Raw genomic sequence first — 26,965 nt, forward strand, 5'->3', positions numbered from 1 at the left:
ATATTAACCTTAATATAAACTATGGACTTTAGCTAATAATACTTTATCAATATTGGCTCACTGATTGTAACCAAAGATACCGCACTAATGAAAGATGTTAATAATACGGTTTTTGTGTAGCCGGGGAGGGGGTTTGGAGGGGCCATGTGGGAAGTCTATACTTTCTTCTCCATTTTTTCTGTAAACCTAAAACTACTCTTTAAAAATAAAGTCTATTAGGTTTTTTTAAAGCTATTTTTCAGCAAAAAGACATCGGTTGGGAGTAAAAAGGGAAGTGGGAGCCGATATCTGGTGTTCATATTACAAAGAGCTCATATCCAGAATGTAAAAAGAACTTTCACTCATCAATAATAAATACACAACAAAAAGGGCTCTGAGCTAACTCCTGGAGTGTGGCAAGTCTCAGCAACCTTGTGGGTGATTTGAACTTTATCGACTGGCTCAGATTTCCTCAGGAGAAGGCAGGGGGTGAGAAAGAGGGGAATAAAAATCCAAATGCCGGAATGAAGCGCTCCTCCCGCCCTGGCCGAACCTGGTGAAGGCAGTAAAGCCGGCGGAGTAGTAAGGTTGATCATAGAGAGGACCGCGCCTCCGGATTCCTAGGCGGGCACCGGAAGTGGCCTCGTGGTCCTGGGCGCCTTTTCTTCGGCCGTTTTGGGTTCCTGGTTGGCCCGGCGGGATGGTGGCTTAAGATTTTGCCTTAACTACCTGCCAGGGCTAGTCTCCAGGGAGCGCCAGTCATCCCCAGAGCTGCGGGTGAGCGGTCGGGCTTCTCCCCAGCCAAGCGCAGAACGCCCCATCTCTGTTGTCCCACGGCCCAGAGGTGGGACGGGGAGGAGGTCTTTGCGGCTTGCGTGTCCTGTTCTCCCCCCAGCACGTGCACACAATGCTTGGTAACGAGCTCAGTGACGATTTGTCTCTCTACTGTTCGGTTTGGATTTGTCGCTGTTATTTTGATTTTATAGTATAGCATAAACCACTCAGATTTTGCTTAATTCTCATTCTTTAATACACGATGGAGGCGGGGTGGGGGGTTGTGGTGGGAGAGGGAAATGCCTCAACTGAGGGTTAGGTGCTTAATCCTTTATTCCCTGAACGAACACTATAACCAGTTTATGGAGCTGTAGTATATTACTCCTCTGTATAAGTAGTTTGATTCCTTTAAATGTCGTAAAAGTTTTACTGGAAAAATAACTATGACTCGGCTTGTGTATATTGTCATAGTAAGTTTACTAAAGTGTGGCAAGATCCATCTTCCCTTACCTTGCTAAGGATCAGGAAGCCTCCTTTTCCCTCTACAGGAGTGTCCCAAGACCCATCCTGCCCTGCTGAAGCAGTTCTATGAAGGGGTGGTAGATTATGAGTATACATGAAAGAAAGCCTTGGTAAATGAGCTATGGTGGTCGCCAGCCTTGGCTCATGTGCTTTTTTTCTTCCTGTAATGTAGTTCTTATAAACTAAAAAGTCTTTAAAGTCTGAGAATGTGGCCTTATTTCCCACAATAATGCTAATATTTATGTAGCACTTTTCTGCATATCAGCAGCCAAGTGCCCTTTCTCAGTAATTCTGATCTATTTTCACGGATCTCAGGAATATTATCCTCCTAATGTTGCGCTACTCAGGAACATCACCTTGGCAGTGAGTCTTCATTATTAATGACATAGGTTGTTGACTGCTGTAGTTATTCTGCTGTTTTAAGTGTGTTCTCCTCCCACAGGAGTGCTCTTATCCTAAGGTTCTTCCTGATTCCTGGTATGTAAGACAAGTGAATCCTATCCTGAGCCATTGCACTCTAAGATGTCCACCAAGTTGAGAGAACATGCAGCCTTGATTCCTGTGGTGCACACTCGAGAGGAGCAGGAGGGACTGAGAATCGTGAAGGTAGAGGAAGAGGAGAACCATGCTTGGGAGCAGAAGCCTCGCCAAGTAGGGAATGTGCACCCTTATCAGGAACTTTTCCGCCAGTGCTTCAGGCAGTTCCGTTACCAGGCGGCCCCTGGACCTCGAGAGGCTCTGAGCCGGCTCCGGGAGCTCTGCCAAAAGTGGCTGCGGCCTGAGATGCACACCAAGGAGCAGATCCTGGAGCTGCTGGTGCTGGAGCAGTTCCTGACCATCCTGCCTGAGGAGCTGCAGGCCAGGGTATGGGAGTATCATCCAGGGAGTGGAGAGGAAGTGGTGACTGTGCTGGAAAATCTGGAGACAGAACTTGGAGACGAAGGACAACAGGTGGGAAAAGGGTAATCTATTGTTCATTTATGAGAACCCCAGGGGTCTACCAGCAAAGAGAGTGGGCATGGGTAAGCAAGAGGATTTTATGACCATTATTTTCTGGGCTGACACATTATCCTCTGTTTTCCCTTTAAAGCTCTGCTGCTTTTGTGAACTGATTAAGACACTGGTTTCTTCATCATTCTGCTTTCTGTACCCATAGGAAATTTTATGTTTAATCAAACTTTGAGGTTTAGTTAACTATTGCTGATCCTCTCATGAACCCAGCTCTTCTTGTATGTCCTTAGGTCCAAGCCAGTGCACATTACAAACAAGAAGTGCTGTGGAAGGAAGTAGGACCTGTAAGCCTCGCAAAGCAGTCACTTAACATCCAGCTGAAGTGTGATCCTTGGGAGCATTTTCCTCTGCAAGAGAATGGTAAGCTTTAAAATGTGAATCTTTTGTGATCTTTTGGAAGCACTGAGTATAGCGTCTGCTAGGAAGCAGTATTTCTGGTGAAAAAAGTGATATCTAGAATAGCAGAATAAGTTTAACACCAGAAGGTTATTTACAAAGTGAGCATATCTAGAGTTGATTTAATTTTGCATTGGGATATGTGGTATTTTTTAATTGGGTTATGATAGTGGTTTACAATTCTAACTGTGAGTCCAAATCATTATGGAGCCGTTTTAACAATACAGGTACCCAGATCTACCATAGATTTACTATAGTGGGCCCTAGTGCTATATGTTTTAATTAGCTACTATAGAACAATAGTGGTAGCTTATATTTTAAAAATCCAAGTAGTATAGAAAAATACGAAATGAAAATAAAAGTTCCATTCCGAAGAGTTAACCACTGTTAACATTCTCCAGTATATACTTCTAAAATTTTTCTTGTATGTTCAAGCCTCTCCCCACTTTTTAGGGAAAATTGTATCCTGACGTATTGACTATATTAAAAAAATTTTTTATATTCTTGATGCTCTGGCATTTGGGGCCTTGATCATGGACAGACTGGCCTTCCCAGGGCTAGCTAATTCCTAGAGACAGCAAAGGACTCCCCTGCAAGTGGGCCTTTCATATACAGTCCAGCCAATATGGAGCCCAGTCCCCCAACCATCTCCTTTATCAAACCTTCACACACCAAGCCAATATTCCCCCTGCCCTAAATCACTCCAGGGTCAGATACCAGAGAACTAGGGACCATCCCTATAGCCCAGAGTGTGCCAAAAGTATTCAAATTATCCATCCTAAGCTTACTTAGCATACCTACCCTGCCTTATCCATTCCCTCCTGGGGAAACTCCAATAAAGGCTCTAGGCCATGCTCTCCCCTCTTCCCCTTCTGCCTCCTGATTGATCGTGGTGCTTTCCCATGCAGCCCTGCATGGCAGACTACGTCTTCTGTTCCTTGGGATCTACGAGTGTAAAAAATTTCTTTCTTCGTATAGTCCTTTCCATGTCTGTGTGTCTTACCATACCTACTTAAAACAAATCCTGGATACATTTTAACATACATATTATACACACCACTTTGCATTTTGCTTTTTTTTTACCTAATGAGAATATTCATTCATGCACCAAATATTTATTGAACATCAACTATGTGTCCAGCAGTATTCTAAGCATTGGGGATATAGAGGTGAACAAGAAGGCCAAAGTCTCTGCCTTCATGCAACTTACATTCTAGTTAAATCAGTGGGTACCACAATCTCAGTTCCTTCATTCAGTTGCAGTCGATGTTTGTGGCCTAGAGAAAACATGCAGAAATAATGTTATTCTTATCAGTAGAGTTATTTTATTCTTTTTGATGTTTAGTTTTCTGTTGCATACATGTATAATAGTTAATAGTCTCCTACTGATGTGCATTTAAGCTGTTTCCAGTATTTTCATTATTTTATTTATTTATTTATTTGGTCGTGCCATGTGGCTTCTGAGATCTTAGTTCCCCTACCAGGGATTGAACCTGCACCCTCAGCAGTGAAAGCATGGAGTCCTAACCACTGGACTGCCAGGGAATTCCCTCTTTTTGTTATTTTAAACACTGCATCAGTGGATGTCTTTATGTAAAAGTCTTTTGGCTCTTGTGTGAAAATATTGGAGGAAAAAAATTCCTTTAAATGCAGTGAGAGATTGATAGCCACTGGAGTAAAGTAGAAAACTTATTATGTAGGCAACAATGTTATAGTGATTACCTCTAGGGAAAGTAAAAGGGCACAGGGTGATGGAGAAAGATGAATTGGGATTTGGACTTTTTACTTTTATACCTTTTGTACTGTTGAAATTTTTACCATGAGTATCTATTCTTTTTATAGTAAAAATAAAGAGTGCGGTCTTTGAATTCAGATAAACCTGAGTTCCAGGCCAGGATTTATCACTTAATAGTCATGTGACCACAGACCAATTATTTAATTTCTGTGTTTCAGTTGCTATATCTATTACCCAGCTCATTGTGTTGCTGTGAGCATCACCAAATATTGGGTGATCACTTGGTGTTTTAGCTATCCCATTTCCATGTAACAAACCACTCCAAAACTTAGTGGCTAAAAGGAACAACCATTATGTTATCTCTCACAGTTCTCTGGATTGACTGGGATAAACAGGATGGTTCTTCTACTGTACATGATATCAATTTAAGCTGTAGTTATCGGGGGGCTTGCCTGGACTGTGATGCTCGAGATACTTCACTCGCTTCTCATACTTTAGCAGGAGATGGCTAGAAAACTGGGCTTAGCAAGATTCTGAGATGCATGGGCCTCAGGTTATCTCATTCTCTCACTCTTTAGTGGGGTAACTGGACTTCTTACATGGTAACTCAGGGATCTCAAAAGCATCTTTTTAAAGTCTTAATCCTTGAACTGACGTATCATCACTGTCACCATATTCTGTTGGATAAAGCAAGCCACAGGCCAGCCTAGACCCTGTGTGGGAGGGGGGTGGACTACACAAAGGATGAATGCTAGAAGGTATGTTCATTGGGGGCCCTTTGAAGACTCTTGGGAAATTTACATTTCTTTCCTGCCATTCTGAGTTTTTAGATCTGGGCTGGGGCCCAAACGTGTTTTATTTATTTATTTTTATTCTCTATGACTCATAGGTGCAGTGAGTATCAAAAACCATTAGGATGATAGTTCTTGCTTATTTAGCACAATCCTTGATATTAATAAGCATTCATAATGTTATCAATTATTATTACTAATCTTACTTCCAAACGTTTATGTGGGACATGTGGCACTTAAATAATCGACTTGCTCTTTCAGCAGGAGCTGAGACCAGGAATATGACTGGTGAATTTGCTCCAAAGCAGATTTCTGCAGAAAGGAAATCATTGGTTGCTTTCCAGGATCCAAAGTGTGGAGAAACTTTTCTATATAGGGGTAAATCAGAACAGCAAAAGGTCAACCCCATGAGAGTAAAACGACACAAATGTAAGGAGTGTGGAAAGGCCTTTGCTCAGAGCTCAGGGCTTGTTCGACATTGGAGAATTCACACTGGAGAGAAACCTTATAAATGCAATCAATGTGGAAAAGCAGTCAGCTATAAATCAGCCCTTCTTTCACACCAGGAAATTCATAATAAGATAAAACGCTATCAGTGTAATGAATGTGGGAAAGCCTTCAGTCAAAACACAGGCTTGGTTCTTCATCAGAGGATCCATACTGGGAAAAGACCTTATGGATGTAAAGAGTGCGGTAAATCCTTTAGTCAAAGTTCACACCTTATTGGACATCTGAGGATCCATACTGGAGAGAAACCCTTCAAATGTAATGAGTGCGAGAGGGCCTTCACTCAGAGGTCAGGACTCATGGAACATCAGAGAAGTCACACTGGAGAGAAACCGTATATGTGTAAGGAATGTGGGAAAGCTTTCCGAGGGAGCACCAGCCTCACTCAGCACCTGAGGATCCACACTGGGGAGAAGCCCTATCAGTGTGAGGAATGTGGACGAGCCTTCATTCAGAGGTCAAGCCTTGTTCGTCATCAGAGGATCCACAGAGGGCAGAAGTCTGTTTCTGTATCCTAATTGTAAGAGGCCTTTAATCATAAATCAGGCCTTACTGAACACTTTAGAAAGCTATGCTGAATACAGACCCAATCACTGTGTAACAAATTCAAGAAATTAGGGATGTGGTGTCTCCATTGTTATTCTAAGTAGCCAAACTAGAAGAGATTCTGATATCATCCAACAGATTGAAAGAAGCTGGTAGCTTGTCAATGGAGCAGACCATTCACATTTTGGCCTGAGTCTGTTGTGGATGCTGCTATTTCTTTCTCCCATTCTTTTGGTCCTTCTCCTTTGGTCCTTAAGCACTTTTGCTCCTTGAAGTCGCTACCATCACATACCCTGAATAGCCTGATGATTCAGTGGCTCTCAGATTTTGAACAGAAGATCACTGAGACTGTTACTACTACTGTATACTATGCAAAGGAGAACTTAGCAGGATGAACAGGGAAAGTGATGCTGTTGTTAAAGTTATATAAATGAGGGGTAAGCTAGGTAAGTTACACTTAAAAGTGACTACTCAACGACATAGCTTGCTGTTTTGTTTGCCTTCTCTTCACCCTGTTGGTGAGGGAAGAAGTCCTACCCTAGGATTTGGAAGATGGCCAAACACATGACACCCGACACTGGACAGATGGGATCGACAGCAGTTAATTAGCCGCTTATACTCATAGCCTAGGGGAGGAGGGCCACTTGGGAGCAGAGGGAACAAATAGGAGCTTTGGGATACAGGCTTTGTAGTAATAAGATGGGGTGATGTCTGGTTTCCTTGGGAGGATGTGATTGGCTTGTTTGATTAATTTCATGGGCAGGCAAGGAGGTGAAACCCAGTAGGTTGAGGAGTGTAGCTAGTCCAGCTGATGGGGAACGAGCCAAGTGGGGTCACTTCCTGCTGGGTGGGAGGCATATATAGCAAGAGCAGAGGAACCGATGGTTAGGCTTTTGGGTCCCTGTGAGGCTCAAAGATGTCAAGGCAGCACAGGAAGTTTTAGGCCTTGCTTCTCACTTTGTCAACTTAGAAAAAAGACGTAGTTTTTAGGAAAGAGTCATAATGTATATCTGTGCCCTCAAGAGTGCTGTTTATTCATATGTACTCTTTTTTTTTTTCTTTTTCTTTTTGAATCTCAGTGATACACATTCCTCCTCCAGTTTATCTCTAGGAAAAAATCCCAGAAATACCTTTGACCATCCAGCATGCTAGTTGGACTTGATCCCATATTGGTAGTGGGATTGAAGAGACATCAGGTAGCAGAGTCTATAATGCTTCTCCTACATCTTTCTGACTTTCTTATGCTAAAAACCAGTAGAGATCTCAGGCTCAGCTCCCTCACTGTCCACTGTTATCGTCTGGATACCTATGTCCTCATTATGCTTTAGTTTATCTTTTCAACCTTTGGAATAGACAGTCTGAAAAGCATTGGTGTTGTCTTCTACTCTGAAAGAAATATACTTTTCACTATTAGGAGGATTTGAGAAACTAGAAAGTTTATAAGGTAGAAAGTGTATAAAAGTGGGGTATTTCACTATATTCATATTTCTATAGGGACGGTATAAATAAATACCAACCCGGAAAACTCTGGAGGTGCTAATTGTTCATCCTTAGTGCCATCACTTACTTTGTTTTGCCTTGTTTCAAGGCTCAGGTAGGAAATACCTTAGAGGTTGACATCTACAGGTCAGAGGGAAATACCTATGACAAAAATAAAAGAGAAGTGGATAGAACATTAAATCTCCCTGAAGTGAGACACCTTGAAATTTAAAATGCAGACTTTCACAGAATACTTGTACATTTGAGGAATTTTCAACCAAGTGGATGAAATCTCCTGTGAAATGTGCTGATGAACTGAGCTTTGCTGGCAGTGGGAACTATGCCAGAGATGAAAACTGGCATCAGATACATTTGCAGACATTTGTGTAGCTCATTCATTGTTTTTAGGAATTGAATTAGCTGTCACCTTAAAAAAACTTAGAAATTTTATGCAGAAATGGGTTTTCCATATTATTTTGAAAAAAATAAGATCTGGCATCACTGGGCCAGACCTCTTACCTTCCAGTTCTTTCCATGTCCCACACTCCAGCTTCATTATGTGTCTGAGCCCTGGAAACATTTGAATTTGCTTATCTGGAGAATGACTACTTCAGAGGAGGGTTTTATTTAATAGCAGAGTAAGCTAAATAGAAACAAGGTGAAGTCATCCTTGACTTTTTGATAGGTTGTTTGCAAAAAATGGAAAACCATAAATTGAGAAATTTGAAAAGTAGGATACAGGTTTCCCCTGCTACCTGAAAGTGAAGCATTACTATGAAACTTTTTGTATGCCGAAATGACATAAAGCAAAGAGGCAGTTACCTTAGGACACATTTTGCTAACGAATGCACAAAATCGAGATAAAGCACAGATGCTTACAGACACAGTTCAAAGCTATAGTGGCTTAATGCTGAGATGCTGAGTGTAGTTCCCAGGGAAGGAGCTTGGTGGTGCCACTCTTGCTGCTTGATTTGCACGATACCTCTCTACAAGGCTGGCTGCAAAACAAATGTTGAACGCTATTTTCGCTTTTCACCCTTTTTTGGCAAACAAAATCCTCTTCGGCTTTCTTTCAGTTAGTGAAAACAGGTACTAATGTAGGTCTATTATTTGTAAAGGCGAAGAGGCGTAAAGCAAATTTTCAAAAAGCAGGGGATACTTGTATTTCTTGATTTAGTTTAAATAAAAATAATGAAAACATGCATAAGTGTCAATAATGTTACCTTTGTGGACTTGCTAACCTTAGAGTTAGGCATGTGTTTACAAAAGTAAATATAACAGGTCTCTCCACAGTGACTTGGCTAGTATACATTTCTGAAGATATGTGTTTAAAGAACGGTTATTGCGTACATATGTGTCATGCATTTTAAGGGTATTTAAAAAGGTAAATAAAACACGGATTCAATGGTGAATTTACAATTCAAGAAAGAAAATTTACAATACAAAACAAGGATAAATGAACAAATCAAAAACAGTTCTGCCTGGGAGAATTGGGAAAGTATATAAAGAAGGTGGGCATTTGTGGGACTTTACAGATGAATAGGATTTTGGTTATTAGTCGAGATTCTAAGAGAAACAGTATATATTATTCTTTAAAAAAAAAAAAAAAAGGAATTGGCTCAGATGATTGGGGGCTACTCAGTCCAAAATACGCAGAGCAGGCTGGCAGGTGAACTCAGGCAGGATTTCTGTGTTACAGTTTTAAGGCAAAATTCCCTCTTGGGGATATCAGTTTTGTCTCAAGGGCTTCAGCTGATTGGATGAAGCCCACCCATTATGGAGGGTAATATCCTTTGCTTCAAGTCAACAGATTGAAGATGTTTATCCCATCTATAAAATACCTTCACAGCAACATCTACACTTGTGCTAAAACAACTGGGCACCGTAGGCAAGCCAGGTTTACATATAAAATTTAACCATCACAGATATATAGAAAAAAGCAGAAGAAGCTGTTAACACCACACGTGTCACTGATATTGCACAGGGGTGTTACGTGCAATTCCTTTTAAAGGGTGCTGTGTAGAGTAGTAGGTTATATCAAGACTTGTTTCTCTGGGCTGTTTACATCAAAATTGTGTCTTATTTGCTTAAGTATGCCTTCCATGTTAGAGTCCATTTTAAAGACATTCAAAGCACTTCGGAGGTAACAGTATACAGGAACAAACCCAAGAATGGCATCAGGGAAATCTCAACCTGACTCGCCCAGTGCCCCTTAGAAAGCATAAAACTTGGTTGGTGAGCTAAACAGGTTGGAAAAACTTCCCTGGGTTCATTTCGTTATCCATCCACACATTTTATAATAAATCTGACCTGTCGATATAATTGACTTTGGTCCTTGGAACAGAGAAAGTGAGTGACTTGTTTAAAGTGACCTAGTGCAAGGCTTTAAAATTTCTTGACTCCAAGTCTGGCGTCCTTTATGCTACTGTTTTCCGACGTACATTTCCTGGGTGCAGTGGTCGACTCACAAACACCGAGAGGGCGCCAGGCTGCTCTCTAGAGGAGTCTGGGTCTGCAGAAGCTCTGCAAGGCGGCCTGGAGAGGCCGGCGGCAGGGCGGCCCGGGTGAGGAGGGAGCGCCTGGTAACCACCAGTGGGGCGCCGGCGAGATCATAGAGATGCTCAGACCTTCCAAGTTCCTGTACAAACCCCGGAAGTACAGTCTCCGGGACCGAGATCCTAGGTGACTTGTCCAGCTGTATACTTGTGTGCACGTGTCGGGTCACACTCCAGCGCTTCTCCCTCTTTTCTCTAGAGCAGAGCCGGCCGTTTTCTGGCTTCGGGGTAAAGAACCGGGGTTCCTGAGTGGGTTGTAAAGAGAGGGCAGATGCTAGAGTCGAGTTTGGGGGGCGTGGGTGGGGGCGACGCCCCGCTCTCCGTGCGCAGCTGCGGCTGCCAGGTGCGCCCAAACACCCACGAGACCCCCATAGCGCATGCGGAGTGTGACTTCGTTGGCGCAGGGGAAGCAGGGTGGGCTGGATTTCCCTGGCGTTTGCTGCCATGCAAAGACATACCTGTCTCCGCAGCCTTCGCAACAGTTTGTCCCTAAACTGTTAGGCTTGGTTTGTCACTATTTTATCTCATAAAGTTAACAAGCTTATGTGAATTCTTGGCCGCCCAGGTAATTTTGTTCTGTTTACAATATGTTCCTATCCCCCAGAGCCCAGGAGAGCCTTCACCTTGACTCTGTACCCTAAGTCAAGTGAACTTTGTCTTGAGCCATCATAGCCCAAGATATCAAAAGTTTGGTGTAACCCTGACTTCTGTAGTTCATGTTACTAGGAGCAGGAGGGTTTGCACATAGTGAAAGTGGAAAAGAAGCACATGCTTGGGAGAGGCCTAGGTTGCCTGGGAAGGTGCATCCTCACCAGAAGTTCTGCCCCTAGCGTTTCAGGCAGTTCTGCTACCAGGAGGTCCCTGGACCTCACAAATTTTGAACTTTGTCATTACTGGCTGAAGCCAGAGATGCACACCAAGGAGCAGATCCTGGAACTGCTGGTGATGGAGTAGTTCCTGACCCTATTGGAACGGGAGAGCTTTGTACTTAGATACAGGAGAATCATCCAGCTAAGAGGCAGTAGTTGTGCAGGAGAGTCTGAAGACACAGCTTGGATATGCAGGCCAGCAAGTGGGAAAGGGGTAATCCAATATTATGTTATAAAAATGCTGAATCCTGAGCTTCCAAGTATGGGAAGGGATAGAAGCAAATCAAGATTTTATGTCCTTTCTTTACTGGGGCTAAAGCAGTGTCTTTCTGTTTTTCTTCTTCAAAGATCTGCTCTTGAGACTGTGATATTTGTCTGTCTCCTAACTCCATTGGAAATTTTCTTTTTAACTGAATGCTGAGGTTTTAGCTATTAGCAATGATTTCCAAACCAATTGGGCCTGTTTGTAAAGGAGCAGTAAGTGTAGTGGTCAGACTGCAAGAATTTATATCTAGAGTGTACCGCTTACTAGCTCTGTGATCTTAGGCAAGTTATTTAACCTCATCAGAATCCTTTACGTGTACAATGAGAAAATTTTTTTATCCTTAGGTTCAAGCCCATGCACAAAAGCAGAAAGTATTCTGGAAGGGGGCAAGATCTTTAACCAGAGAAGTCATTGAATATCTAGCTCAAGAATAACCCTTGGGAGCCCACCCCTCTATAGCAAAGTGGTGAGTATAAAATAGAGCCTTCTGGGGAGAAGTAGTTTCTTTAGTGGCAATATGACCTGCCTGTCTTTATGCTTTTCATAAGGACAGCCAGGTCTGATCTGAGTAGGAATAAGACAGAAAATTCATCATACATGTAATGATGCTTTGCCATCAGTTACACAGAACCGAGAACTTAGCTTTGGGGGGAACTTCTCAGGTACCATCTTAATGGGGGCTTGGCCTTCGGATGTTCCTGCTCTTTACACTGTTTATTTATTTTTATATTTATTTTTATTATATTACTCCTTGAGTGACCTTTATACCACCATTTAATTTTTGGTCAAAGAAGCAAAGATGCAAGGACAATGCTTTCCATTTAACCTCCTATTTTCTATTAACTTTTGTAAAAATAACCTGTCAGGGTTAATGAGAAAAGGTATGCTGCTTTTACAAAAACTCAAATCAGAGAAAACATTTGAAAGATGAGGGGTATGCATATCATGAAACAACCACGTGAAAAAGATACACATTTCCCTCAGATTAATGTATGATACAATCTGAAAGGCACCTGTTTCCCTCAGAGTAACTTATTTATGGTCTACGGAACTTTAGTTTGCCATGCACAGTTTCTTGCTTGGGGAGACTTAATGAATACTCAGTTTCCTCTAAGGAATTAAGTGAATTGCACTAATAGTATCTCCTGTGACAAAGGGAAAACAAATTCTACCTGACCTTATTCCCATAGAAGCACTATGTTAAGTCAAAATGATGTAAAACACAAGCATTTAGGACCTGTAGACTTTTTCTACTTGTATATTAAATTTGTTATGTTTGAAATTCCTATCAAAATATAAATATGGCCGTATATCCTATTATTAATTTCATCTGTATGAAACATTCAAGTATATTCCCTAGTCGTCTTCTTTTTTTTTTTTTTGGTTGTGCCAGGTCTTAGTTGTAGCATGTGGGATCTTTAGTTGCAGTATGCAAACTCTTAGTCACAGCATGTGGGATCTAGTTCCCTGACCAGAGATAGAACCCGAGCCCCCTACATTGGGAGCACGGAGTCTTAGCCACTGGACCACCAGGGAAGTCCCTATTCTCTAGTCTTTTTCCCAGTATATTTAAGGCACAAAAAGTACACTCCAAGTTAAAGTACAAAATAAATCCAATTCTCTTTAGGCTGTCCTTCCAGAAGGAAAGATGGAAAACTGCATGATTGGGATATGGTGGGATATGTCTACTACTTATTGGTGGACAAGGAACAACTGAGTTTGAGGGACCTCCCAGCTTTTAGTGTAGGAAAGTAGGAGTGGGGATCCTTGGTGTCTCTGTGTCAGATGTGTCTTCAGCCCATAGACAGGGCCTAGAGTAGCTAGGGATAGAGTAGCTAAAGGAATGGTACTCACTGGCCAAAAATGTCTCTTGAATTATTTTCTCAGGTCACATTGGAACCTGATATTTAAAAAGACATTTGGGACATTTGATATTTAAAAACAAAGGAAATAAGATCAGATACATGAAAGCCAGAGATGGGGAAAGTGATATAAGTCTTCCGCATACTGGCCTCTTCTCCCAGGTTCATTGACATATTGAATAGTTGTATCAGTCATTCAGCCAGCTAATCCCCTGATGTGTGGAGTTCCATGGTTGTGAGAATTCAATAGAGATTAAAATTACAAGAGATTTTAGTCTAATGACAGGGGAAAATACAATGTCCCTTCTTTATGTGATATATTCAGTGGGTGTAGCTGTATCAAATAGTGAGAAGATGTAAGTTGAGGAAATTAATAATTTGATTCTTTAGTCTAACATTATAATATTAAAGAAAAGCAATAAAGCATACCATAAATATCAACCTGAGCTTTTTGGACCTTCCTCAACCATAGAACCAAGAGCCTCCATAAATCTAATTATAGCAGCCCCTCAGTGTTAACCTAACCCCAGCACATGCTTCTAAAAGTATTAATCATACAGAGTATGTATTTATGAAGCCCTTCCTCTGTGTCATTAACTATACCAAGGACATATGCAGAGATAAGTAGAACATGAATTTATAATCTATTAAAGCAGAATAGGCTACATAAACAATAAGTAATTATATTATAAAGTCCAAATAATGTTAAAGCACATTAATTCTGACTGAAGGAGTCAGCAGAGTCTTCACAGAAAAGAAGACATTGGTGGTAGCTTTTAATAAGTACAGCTTTGAAAAAAGGGAGAGAACTTGTTGACACCTTATTTGTAATTGTAATATACAAAGATGACATTCAAAACAATGTGAGATTTCTTTACAAAAGAACACTTGGTGACAACACATTTATGTGTATGGATATGTATACACACCTACATATACAAGCATACATTTCTTATACATTATTACAAATCTATTTGAAAAATAGTGCCAAAATAAAATATGATTAGGAAGGCACATTATGCCAATAAAATATATGAACAGGGACTTCCCTGGTGGTCCAGTGGTTGGGACTTCGCCTTCCAATGCAGGGGGTGCAGGTTTGATCCCTGGTTGAGGAGCTGGGATCCCACATGCCTCGTGGCCAAGGGGCCAAAGTGTGGAACAGAAGCAATGTTGTGATGGGTTCAATGGAGACGTTAAAAATGGTCCACATAAAAAAAAAATTTATTTTTTAAATGAACAGTCTTTTTTATTGAGGTACACTTCTATTTTTGTGAATTGCCTGAAATTATATTAGGAAATAGACACAATCCAACATTGAGACAAGATTGCATACCTTCCAGGAACATCCTGTATGGAAGAGGGAAAATGGTTTGGTTATTGAACTTACATCCCATTTGTCTAGTGAAAACAGGTTGTCCTTGTTGTATGGTCTGTAATTTACTAAGAAACAAACAACACCACAAAAAGTTGACCTAATTGTCTACGTGGATAGATCCTCTAATCAGTAATATATCCTTCAGGGGTGGTTCACCAACACTTAATCAGAAAGGCCACACTCCAGAGGAAGTTAGCATTAAGCACAGCAATTAGCTCTATCTCCAATTAATAGCAGAGGTTTTACTAATTTACATACTGAATGTTAGAAGTGAGTTTTCATTGGTGGAATTTGTGATATTAAAGATATATAGTGACTAAAAGAATTTAGAGTCTCTTCCTTCTACCTTTGCATGAACATCTAGAGTCCTTCATGGCTCACCTTTTAGAATGGCACTCGAGGCTTGATTCGCAACCTTTTCTGATGTCAGAAGATTCCGTTTGCCTGATCCTGACTCTAAGATTAACTGCATCCTTAGCAACATTTCCTTCCAATGAACCTTTCACCCAAGATGTGAGAGGAGCAGCCACGCAGACAGAGAAACTGGGAATTCATCATGCTCCCAGAACGGGCTATATGACTTTTGTCCATGCTTGCTGTCAATGTTTCACTCTTAAATTAAGGAAAATGTTTCTTATAAATATTAGGTTATAAGCATTAGAGGAAGCAATCATTTCATATAGCTCATTCTAACAAATAATGAGCAAGTGTCCAAATTTTATTTAACTCATTAATGGAGGAGCCAACAGAATGGTAGACTTGATTCCATGAGAATATACAAAATTGAAATTCATATAATTAGTGAGGGGAAAATATTGCAATAAAATTGCTAAATTAGATACAAAATTGGTTAGTATTCTCTTCTGGGCAGAGGAAAATTTTATATCTTTTCAGTTTTCTATAAGTTAACCTCTAACTTTATAGGACTGTAAAACATTTGAAATCTAATCAATTGTAGGTCAATGTTAAATTCCCCGAGAGTCAAAATGTTCTAGCATATTTTTGCCTATTTCCAATTTTTGATAATTTTCCTGAACATTGCTAATAAATGTCTGTATGCATAGCAGATTTCAGTCTAAAACCAGAACTGATAGCTGGGGGAGAGGATCCCAAAGCCCTCATGAATCTCGATTGCTGGCTTCTGATACTTCTCAAAATGAGCCTAATAATTATGAATGAGAAAATTAGCTATGTTCAGTACATTACAGTCATGTTCAGTCTTGAGACCCCTCCACGTTTTCAGAAGTTGGCACATGTAGATATTTAAAAATCACAAGTAAATAGGAGCAAGATTGATGTAACATGTTTTCTGTTTTGTTTTTGAGGTTTTTTTTAGCTAGGCTACGTGGCTTGTGGGATCTTAGTTCCCCAACCAGGGATCGAACCCGGGCCCACAGCAGTGAAAGCATGAAGTCGTAACCACTGGACAGCCAGGGAACTCCCAAGATTGATGTAACATGTTTAAAAGATTTGCCTTTTCCTTGGGTTTAGTCTGGGAAAACTCTTTATGTAACCATAGCGAGCGAAGCAACAATTTCAGGGTAAGAGTGGACGCAGGGCACTCCCTGAAGAGGATAAAGATCTGAGCAGATCTTTGACAGCCTTTCTAGACTGTGCCCTGCTGGTCGTCTCCCCCATCCTGGTGGCCTCTGGCCAACTGCTGTTTGCCAGCCTCCTATTCAGTTCACAAGCCTCCTTTCCATTGCTAGCCCCAGGATGGTTTCCCCAACTCCTGAACCTTTCCCAACCTGAGAAGGAGGAATTCTTAACTTGCTCCCTTTCTCCAGGGCCCATCCTGCCTTCCACAGCTCCCGTAAAGACTCTAACCACTGGGCCTCAGTGAATCTCCATACTTGAACTCCTTCTACATTTAAATCCAGGACCACATAATATATTTACATATTAACACTCTGTTGTTCATCAGTGTCAGGTGTTCTAGGTCTGTGCCCTAATTACATAATAGGCCTCTGGATTATAAAGATTATGTAATTTTTTTGGTATATGGTTCAGGCCCAAGGAGGACACTAATTTGCCCATTTTATATCTTCTGCAGAACAACTGACCCCTTGTGGGCAGGCTCAGTAAAAGTGTGTACTTTACACATAAACACAGTAAATGGGATGGATATATTAGTCATTTCTCCTTAGACTCTTAAGACTCAGAGTTTTTCACAAATGATAAAGCTATCCATAGTGTGTACTCTTGTCAAAAACTCTGCTCGTGGTTTTCCCTTGTGTGATCTCGTTTAATCCTCTTGATGCCCAGTGCTCTTAGTTTTCTTACTGTCCCCTAATTGGAAACAGATTTAGAGAAGTTAAGTGACTTGCTCAAGGGGCACTGCAGCACAGGAACCTGAATTCAGTGACCCCAAATTATAAGCTCTTAACCACTGTCCTATACTATCTGATCTCACTTATTGGATTTTTGATATAATTCCTAGTAAGTATAATTTGACAGATGTTTAGCCACTTTGGACGGGGAAGGGAAGAAATGTGAGGGATGTTTACAAGGCAGGGCTCGTTTTGCTCTGGACTCTGCTCTGTCATTCAGCTCTCCACATCCCCAAGGTGCCAGCCCTTCTGTGAACTGAAGGTCCTGGGTGTGGGGTTCAGAGGCTTCAGTTCCTACACATGTGAGCAGTGGTCAACTCTCCAGTCTCCTCAGGAAGCCGTGGTTGCTTTGTGGTGTTGTCCTTGGTATTTGCCTTGAAACGTAGCATCTTCAATGTGGCTTTCTAAGATCTGACCATTAAGCTCATTCCAGGTGCTTTCAAAATAGCTTGCTTTCCCCTTTTCTACTCAGTAATAATCCCTTCAGTATAACAACAGTGGTGTCCTTTCCACTCTTTCTAGGTGAAGGGATTTTGAATTTTCTCTGAGGTATCAAGAATTGAGAGAGAGGGACTTCCCTGGTGGCGCAGTTGTTAAGAATCCGCCTGCCAATGCAGGGGACACAGGTTCGATCCCTGGTCTGGGAAGATCCCACATGCTGTGGAGCATCTAAGCCCGTGTGCCACAACTACTGAAGCCCACACGCCTAGAGCCAGTGCTCTGCAACAGGAGAAGCCACCACAACGAGAAGCCCATGCACCGCAATGAAGACCCAACGCAAACAAAACCAAAACAAAAAAAAAAAATTAAGAAAAAAAAAGAAAAATTGAGAGAGGAAAAAGAATTGAGAGAGAGCTAGATTGTTTTAAGATATGCACGTCCTGCACTGTGAAGAATGGGGAATATCTGCCTCAGCACAAGAGAAACTCCAAAGTGAGCAACATTGTTTCTGTAGGGGCAGTGTTCTGAGAGTCTTGCTTTCCTGTGGTAATAGCCATGAGGAATCTGTTCCCAATACACCACGGTCTCTGCACAGTGGGACAAGGACAACTTTACAGTTCTGGCTGGTTTTTCAAAATTCCAGCACCCCACTTCATATGTTGATTCTCCTTTTTGTGTCTGCTACTCCCTTTATTATTCCCAACCCTGTGTTGCTGAGTGACTAAAGCAGCAACTCACTGAGGAACCTCCCTCAGAGCAGTGAGCTCACCTACTTTGATCGCCCCCTCTTCCAACTCTTCCACAGTAGAACCTCTTCCATCATTTAATCCTCTTCTGCGCTTAGGGTCATGCATTCTCGCAAATTTCCACTGCCTTCTGGCCCAAGCTTTTTGCCTTAACAGCTCCCACTTTTCGACCATCACTGTTTTCTGTGTTTCTTCCTGGTTTCAGTATATTCACGAGATCCTAAAGGCTAGCTATCGTGTTCCTTCCTGAGAAGGAGAGGGTTCTGGGAACAGAGGAGATGAAAGCACCCAGGAGAAGGGCAGAGGGGAGACAAACAGGTAGCGATGCTGACCGCCAACGGCCTACTTCCCGGGAACGCTCTTTATGGAAGAGAGCAATCATTTTTCTTCTCTGTTGTCATCTAGCACTCCTCCCCTACATTTTCAGTTAAGAGGTCCTATCAGGTTGGCAAGAGGCGGGTGTTCGAAACTTTTTTTTTAATTTCAGAGATCCAGGAACTGGGTTTAGTGTTAATTGTCAAAGCACAGTTGCTGCTTTCACCGCCTTTAGTCCCGAACCGCTCGAACTGAACACGCAGCGTACCCGACGGCAGGGTAACTGGGAGACGCTGCGCACGTGGGCGGAGGCGGGTCGCGGGCGCGCGCTCGGGGGCGTGACCTCCGGGAGACGCCGGAAGCCGTTGCGCCGGAGCGTCCGGTTCCGGGAGCCGAACTTGTGCGTCCCTGTCAGGTGAGTGTATGGGGGCGTCCCTCCGCCTCGATATCGGATTCGTCCTTGCCAAGCCCCGGACGTGTTGAGCCGCGTGGGGCAGCCAACACCGGCCCTGGTTCCGGCTGGAGGACACTCTGTGCCTGGGGAGGTTCGGGGCTGCGCGGCCGGGAGCAGACGTCTGTCTGGGAGGCTCCGGAAAGGCCGGCCCCAAGGCCCCCAAGACAGGACCCTGTCCCGGGACTGGGGACCCCCTTCTTGGGAACCATAATTCCGAAGCTCTGACTAAACCAAGGCCGCCAGCACTGTGTGAAGCGAAGTGGGATTTCGCTCTCAGTTTTGCCAGATTAACACGAAAACATCAATAATTTTCTAGCTGTGACTAGTAACTTTTCCTCTCCCACAGGTTGGATCATATGTATTCAAGTATGGAAAAACGGTGCCAAGTGATAACTTGAAAATTTGCTTTAGGTTAGGGGCCACATACATGTATTTAATGCCGGATTTGGAGGAACCTTCTTCCATTAAGTGCAAGCCTTCATTCCACACACCCCCCCCAGCAATTACATATTTTTACTTATCAGCCTTCATTCCACACACACACACCAGCAATTATATATTTTTACTTATCTCCGTAACATACTCTACACTTTTCATATTTGTTGTATTTATTGATTGCTCCTACTAGAATGAACACTCCATGATGGCAGGGATCTTTGTACGCTAATGCGTCTCAAACACCTAGAACAGTTTCTATACAAGGTAGGCCTCTAAAAAATATTTGTGGATTCAGTGAATTAATAAAATTAGTTACCCTGCTTACAGGTCTTCTTTCTTGTGTGCGTTCTTCGAAGTATATGCCGTGTATCCCTTTATCACTTAATTCTTATTCCCCAGGGTGCCCTCAGAAGCCTCCAGTTGAAACTCCAGCAGAAGCCAGGAATGATGGCCGTGGACACAAGAAAGTCTGCTGGCCAGCTGTTCCAAGCCCCATGGGGTCAGCAGGGGCCTGTGATGGTGAAAGTGAAGTTGGAGGAAGACCACCTCAGGAATCAGGGTCTCAGCCTTCCAGAGAACCAGCCTCCTGCCTGGGAGATCTTCAGGCAGCAGTTTAGACACTTCTGCTACCAGGATTCCCCTGGTCCCCAAGAAGCACTAAGCCGGCTCCGGGAGCTCTGCCATCAGTGGCTTAGGCCAGAGACACATACCAAGGAGCAGATCCTGGAGCTGCTGGTGCTGGAGCAGTTCCTCTCCATCCTGCCCCAGGAGCTCCAGGCCCAGCTGCAGGAACATCATCCAGAGAGTGGGGAGGAGGTGGTGACCATGCTGGAGAATCTGGAAAGAAAGAGAAATGTACACATAGGAAGAGACTAGTATGATGTGGTTGCGGGGAACTGGGAGCAAAACTTTCTCAAGTGTGAAGGCTCTGAGAGAACAGTGGGAAAACCTAGCATTCAGCAGGGAACTGAGCTTCTTGCTAAGCCAGTCAGGAGGGGAAGAAGGGGAAGGGTGGGAAACAGCAGATTCGGGGATGGTGAGTAAAGATACTGAAGGCATCGTGCTCCTTTACTGGTCATTCATCGTTCACAGCAGCAAAGACGTAGGTGGTATCACACATGACAACTAAGTTCGGTGAGGTTGTGTAACTTAGCCAAGGACACATAGCCAATAAATGAAGTGACAGAAACAATATTTGATCAAACTTTACTTTGCTTACCTTTCTGGCTGCCTCTCAGCCCCCTAGGGCCTGGTTTCTAGCTTCTTCCTCCTAGTCTTTGTTGGGGGATGTTTCTTGGGGACTCCTCCCTGAGGTTTGGTTCCTGTTAAATTCATGATATCCTTACAGGCCTAATGAGTGCTGCTTGTCTCTAGCTTTCAGCCTGTGCTCTGGAACAGAAGATCCTTTTGCAGACAGTGACACTTAAGACACTAGATGAAGAATCTTCATGTACCAGAGTTCAACCTCCAGCAGTCCAGTTCAAGGGCAAAGGACCTTAGCCCCACGCATCAGAGGAAAGAGGTGAGGCAAGAATTTCTCTAAGGAATTTGGACTGAAATCAACTCCCCTTTGGGTTTTTTGTGGAGTGTGACTTGTTAATTCCTTGTGATGAGAGTTGTTAAAGAGTGACAGAGCTGACATTTTAGGTAATAATTATTAACAGGTGATAAGTCATCTCAGAACAACCTCAGCAGTATGTCGGTTTTAAACATCCACAGTTGAATTTTCTGCAGATTGTCTATAGCAAATGTTACTTTCAAGTATTTTGATGCTTACATAAATAGACCCTGATAGGATATTAACATTGTAAAACTACATTGACTTTTTTGAAAGTTACCTCTTATTATTACCAGAGAAGTATATATGCATTGTAGAAAGTTAGAAAATACAGAGTTGCAAAATAAGAAAGCAAATCATGATATTCTTATCACCCAGAGATTACGATTGATTACTTTTTATTTTATATCTGTATATCTTTTATGTGCACATGTGTGTATACACACATACACACATTCCTTTCACCAAAAAGGGATCATTTCTATGTGCTATTTTATAATCTATTTTGCTCAGTTAATAATCTTCCCTTTTCCCTGTCAATACATCTTAATGTTATCTAAACTCAATCCAAATTCAAACTGGTCCATTTTTTTCCAAAATGTCTTTAAAGTTGATTTGTGCAAACCAGGATAGAAGCCAGGGTCACATAACACATCTGGTTGTTATGCCTTTTAATTCTTTTTTACTTTAGAACAGTTTCACTGTCCCATTTTCCCTCTCACAGCCCAGACTTTTTGATGAGCCCAGGCCAGTCTCTTTCCCTCTGTATTTTTCTGGTTGCTTCCTCATTGTATCATTTATTTTGCTGCCCCTGTACCCTGGATTTCCATAAACTGGAAAAAAGATTGAAAGACTCAAGTTAAACATTTTTGGCTAGAATTAATATTAGGTAAGTAGACATGAATTCCTGGGTGACCCACTATAAAAGCCCTGGCTGGCTTAGGATGATGACAGTATGATCCCTCCATTGAACAGCTAATTTTCCCCCTTGTAATGGTGTGGTGTCACTTTGGCAGTTTGTGAATGGCCAGTTTCCTATCAACAAAATACAAAATATTTGAGAATTCTTATGTGGGTCAACCATTTTATTAAGGGTTACAGAATGATTTTATAATTCTTTCATTCCTTCTGCATTATTAACTGACTTTCTTCTTTATAGTAAAGAAACGGTCAAATCATCTATTTGTTGATTAGATTGACTTGACTTCATATTAGACAGTCAAGATTGACGCTTAGTTTTCCCCCTTTATTTACCAATTTTCATATTCAAGGAATGGTTTAATAGGTACCTCAAATGGCAACGTGAGATTTTAGGACTTTCTCTGTGTTAGTATCATTATGGACTTAGTAATTTTCATTGAGTCAGTGTGTTTCAATCTACCAGTTATTACTCTTTTTAATGCTCAGACTGACACATCTTTGCCTTGTATGGATGTCTCACATCTTGCCCCTGTCTCTTTTTGCCATGACCCTATGAATTTTGAATCCTTGCTTTCTGAACAAAATTAATTGTTCCAGGCTCACCTTGTACTTTCCCTAGACCCAGATTTGGTATCAACCCTTAATGAAGGAGCCTTGATTCTTCTTAATGGAGAATGCTACTGAGGTATAAAATCTGGGTGCTAGGGGAGTTCTTTACCACTAGGGTAACAATATTTCTAGCACATTTTATGGGTAGAGCTAGAAGTACATTTTTTTTTTCTAAAAAATATGAGTTCACAATGGTGTATTCACACTACAATGTTCCATTATTTTTCTATATTTTATTTCTGCATTTATTTTTGTTAATTCCTACCTTATGTTCTCACTTGTTTTTTAAATTTATTTATTTTACATTGTAGTAATTTGTATCAGAGGTGTTCCCAGGAAGCATAAGGAAGGGGAATGAGACACAGAAGGGAGAAAAGCCAGTAAAGTGTTCCTAAATGAGCAAGTTATCTTGGTTAATTAGTTGTCCTTTTTATTTTTTAACTTTTGAGCTGGATTGATCTATATATCTGTTACTAATATAAATATTTGATGCTACAGATGAACACAGGTTTTGATGAATCCCAAATGTTTTGAAATGTAGTGTTTTTGTTATTTTCTAGAAAATCAGAAATGTATGCTTGTATTTTGCCTTTGAACCAATAATTGGAAATTTTAAAATTTTCAGATGGAAGGGCTTATTTTCTGATTTTGTTATTAATTTTAGATTTATTCTATTGTAATCAGAGAATGTTTGTGTTGTTTTTACACCTTTGGGACTTTATTATGGTTTTCCTATGACCCAAAAAATAGTTTTCATTAAAGGTCACTGCACATCTGAAAAGATGTTCTATTTTCAGGATACAGAGCTTGATATACATATTTATCCATAAGATTTAATTTTGTTGATTTCATTTTGTAAATCTTCCGTATCTTTATTTTTTTGCCCATTTGGTGTTTTTTCAGACAGAGAAAGGATGATTAAAGTCTGTTATTTGTTTTGTCTCTTTATGTCATCTATAATTTCTGCTCTAGGAAAGTTGCTCCTCTGTTATTTTCTGCGTAATTAGACATATCTGTTCCATTGTCACTGTAAATTGTATATTTAGCATTATAAAGTTCTTTTCTTTGTCTAATTTCATGCTTTTGGCCTGAATCTCTCCTTTTTTCTGAAACTGAGATCATGATGCCTTCTTTCTTTTATTTGCATTTGCTTAATTTTCTCTTGTTCATCATTTATTCATAACTTTTCTCTATCATTTTATTTTAGATGTGTTTCTTGTATATATAATAGAGTTGGGTTTTGCTCTGTGACCAAATCTATTTTTTTTCTTTTTCTTTTTTTTTTTCTGGCCACGCTTTGCTGCTTGCAGGATCTTAGTTCGCCAACCAGGGATCAAACCCGGGTAGTGAAAGCGCCAAGTCCTAGCCACTGAACCACCAGGGAATTCCCTAATTCTTTTCTTTTAATAGTTAAGTTAAGCCATTTGCGTTTATTGATAATAAGTATAAACATATATATACACATATGCATAAATATTTATCTGTGTGTGTTCATGTATGTATGGATATACATATACATGCATATGATTTTAAGTGTGTGGTTTGTTTTCCCTCCTCTTTTTTAAATTGTAGTAGTTCTTATAGTTAGGAAGCTTTGTATTTTTGTAGTAGTGGTACATTAGTTATCAATTGCTGCTTAATGAATTACCACAAACCTAGCAGTTAAACGACTCACGTTTATTGTCTCATAGTTTCTATGGGTCAAGAGTCTGGGTATGGCTTACCTGGGCCCTCTACTTCTGGGTCTCTCACAAGGTTGCAGTCAAAATGCCAAAGATGGGATCTCATCTGAGTTGTGACTGAAGGATCCACTTCCACCCTCACATGGATGGTGGCAGGACTCAGTTCTCTGTCAGTCACTCACACAGACACAGGGCCTCAGTTCCTTGCTGGCTACTGGCCATAACCCACCTTCAGTTCCTTGCCACATGGGCTTCTTCGTATGGTGGCTTTCTTCATCAAAGCCAGCAAATCAGCAAGGGAGAGTGTCAATAGAGAAAATCTCATAGTAGGTGGAACTTACAGTCTTAGGTAATCACAGAAGTGACATCCTATCAATTTTACCATACTCTATTGGTAACTTGGCCATGCTTTATTCTTTCTCACTCCCACACCTGTATTACTCCCATTCCTTCTACTTGGTTGACCTGTTTCTCTGAACCCCTGACACTAAATAAAGAAAAGATATAAAATCCTCTGTTAAATCTAAAATAAAGATTAACCCTCCTACCTGTCTGTTTCTTAATTTTGAGTTGCCTTTTCTCCTCGAGTTATATGATGTGTTGTTTCAGATGGTGGTGTGAGGACTGAGAACCTGACATTAGAAGTGAAGCAGGAACCTTATGAAGAAATATTATGGTGTAGGGAGGGGTCTGATGGACATCATGAAACTGTGTGTCAGCATGCCACATACAGAGGAGACAGTGAGCCTAGTGGAAGTTTGGAGTTTAGGATGAGGATGCCACAGGTGAAAAAACATATGAATGTGATGAATGTAGGAAAACCTTCACTTGGATAAGAGGCCTTCAGCTGCATAGGAGGATCCACATTGGGAAGAAACCATATTCCAGTACAGAATATGGAAAGGCCTTCATCAGACGTGTAGAACTTACCCAGCATCAGGGGCTTCAAAGCAAGGGAAGACCTTATCAGTGTAAAGAGTGTGGCAAAGGCTTCAGTCAGAAAGCAGCCCTCTCCCAACATCTCAAAATCCACACTGGAGAAGAGCCCCATCAATGTAATAAATGTGGCAAATTTTTTAGTCAGAGATCGGTTCTTACAAAGCATCAAAGCCTCCACACTGGAAAGAAACCTTTTGAATGTATATACTGTGGGAAAACCTTCTGCCATAGTGCAGACCTCACTGAACATAGGCAATTCCACAACAAAGAGAAGCCTTATGAATGTAATGAATGTGGGAAAACCTTCAGGCAGTGTTCAAACCTTACTGAGCATCAGCGAATTCACAGTAAAGAAAAACTCTATGAATGTAAAGTATGTGGAAAAGCATTCGCTCAGTATGCAGGACTTAACCAACACCGGAGAATCCACACTGGAGAGAAACCTTTTGAATGTCCTGTATGTGGATGAGCCTTTAGCCGGAGCTCAGACCTTATAATACATCACAGAATTCACTCAGGGGAAAAACTCTATGAATGTGCCGAGTGTGGAAAAACCTTTAGAGTGAACTCAACCCTGGTCATACATCAGAGAATTCACACTGGGGAGAAGCCCTATAAATGTGATGAGTGTGGTGAAGCCTTCAGTCAACACTCAGGCCTCAACAAACACAAGTTAGGAGGGAAGCACGGACCCCTCCTAAACCAAGAAAATATACGTGTGATATATGTGGGAAGACCTTCACGCAGTTAACTGGCCTCAGAAACCACAAAAGAATCCACACTGGGGATAAGACCTACCAATGTCCTGAGTGTGGCAAGGCCTTCACAAGGGGAGAGCATCTTATTGAACATCAGGGGATTCACAACAAGGAGAAGCCTTATCAATGTAAAGAGTGTGGCAAAGCCTTCAGTCAGAAGACAGGTCTTAGTCATCATCTCAAAATCCACACAGTAGAGAAACCTTTCAAATGTTCTCAATGTGGGCGAGCCTTCAGCTGTAAGTCAAATCTCAATAAACATAAGAGAGTCCACTCTGAGGAAAAATCCTATACATTTAAGTAGTGTGGGAAGGCATACAAGCAGAGAGCAATACTGATCCAACATCAGAGAGGCCACATCCTACTAAGCCCCAGCAGTGGTGAATGAGGTGAAGCCTGCAGTAGAAGCTCAGTTCTGTTTAAGCACCAGAGAATCCACTAAAATGACTCCTTGCCAAGGTGTTTGGTGACAACTTCAAGTAGAATTCAGAATTTTTTAAAATTGAGATAAAATGTTTCTTGAACTTCCTTATTTAAAGAACGTCAGAGATAACACATTGAAAAGTTGTTTACAGGTCATAAATGCTGGAAAAATTGAGATTTTGGAAAAATAAACATCAACAAGAAATTTACCTGTGATTACCTTTGTTAAATGCAGTGTCATTTAATACAGTGAAAAGGTACACAAGGGCAGCTGTAAAAAATATATTTTTTATACTGAATTCAAGAATATGTTTTGCTTTTTCAAATCATTCTGATTTCTAACTAGCCTTAGCCTAGTCTAATGTTGAAATTGCTTCTCTTAGTACCAGTTGAGGTCACAGGACTATCCGAGAGCTTAGAATGTGTGAGATGAGTTGTCTCTGTTTCCCTCCCACCTTGGCTACCTAACCAAGCCTCTTGACCATACGTGGATGGCCTGCAGACCCTTCCTGATCCCCACCCACAGAACTAGCATTTCCTGGTGAAAAAGGACATGTTATATTCTAAGTGATATGGAGAGCATAGAGGTTTGGGCCCCCAGTACATCAAAATCTAGTGTGGCCGTCATGGCTAAAGCACAAAGCATACATTTTGATTGTGAACACAGCTCCTTGAGCTCACA

The 26,965-nt window shown here is 41.4% G+C and overlaps 2 protein-coding genes across 3 annotated transcripts; both read left to right on the forward strand.

Annotated features, from left to right (window-relative positions):
- Positions 1-625: 625 nt before the first annotated feature.
- Positions 626-26,492, forward strand: LOC109551488 (uncharacterized). The gene is given in 5 exon segments (XM_033863631.2): positions 626-756; positions 1,718-2,226; positions 2,517-2,646; positions 5,470-6,214; positions 25,124-26,492. Coding segments are annotated over 4 exon segments (2,034 nt in total). The 5' UTR covers positions 626-756; positions 1,718-1,797; the 3' UTR covers positions 25,854-26,492.
- Positions 18,779-26,492, forward strand: LOC109551485 (zinc finger protein with KRAB and SCAN domains 1-like). Of its 2 annotated transcripts, none has more exons than XM_073810499.1 (4): positions 18,779-18,916; positions 19,793-20,248; positions 20,768-20,915; positions 24,773-26,492. In XM_073810499.1, the coding sequence occupies exons 2-3, from the start codon at positions 19,838-19,840 to the stop codon at positions 20,891-20,893; spliced, it is 537 nt and encodes a 178-aa protein (XP_073666600.1). In that variant the 5' UTR covers positions 18,779-18,916; positions 19,793-19,837; the 3' UTR covers positions 20,894-20,915; positions 24,773-26,492. The 2 variants fall into 2 exon arrangements, with proteins under 2 accessions (XP_073666600.1, XP_033719505.1); XM_033863614.2 differs by lacking the exon at positions 18,779-18,916 and adding an exon at positions 18,931-19,657.
- Positions 26,493-26,965: the final 473 nt, after the last annotated feature.

The sequence above is a fragment of the Tursiops truncatus genome, chromosome 10 (genome assembly GCF_011762595.2).
Source record: "Tursiops truncatus isolate mTurTru1 chromosome 10, mTurTru1.mat.Y, whole genome shotgun sequence".
NCBI classification, from domain to species: Eukaryota; Metazoa; Chordata; class Mammalia; order Artiodactyla; family Delphinidae; genus Tursiops; species Tursiops truncatus.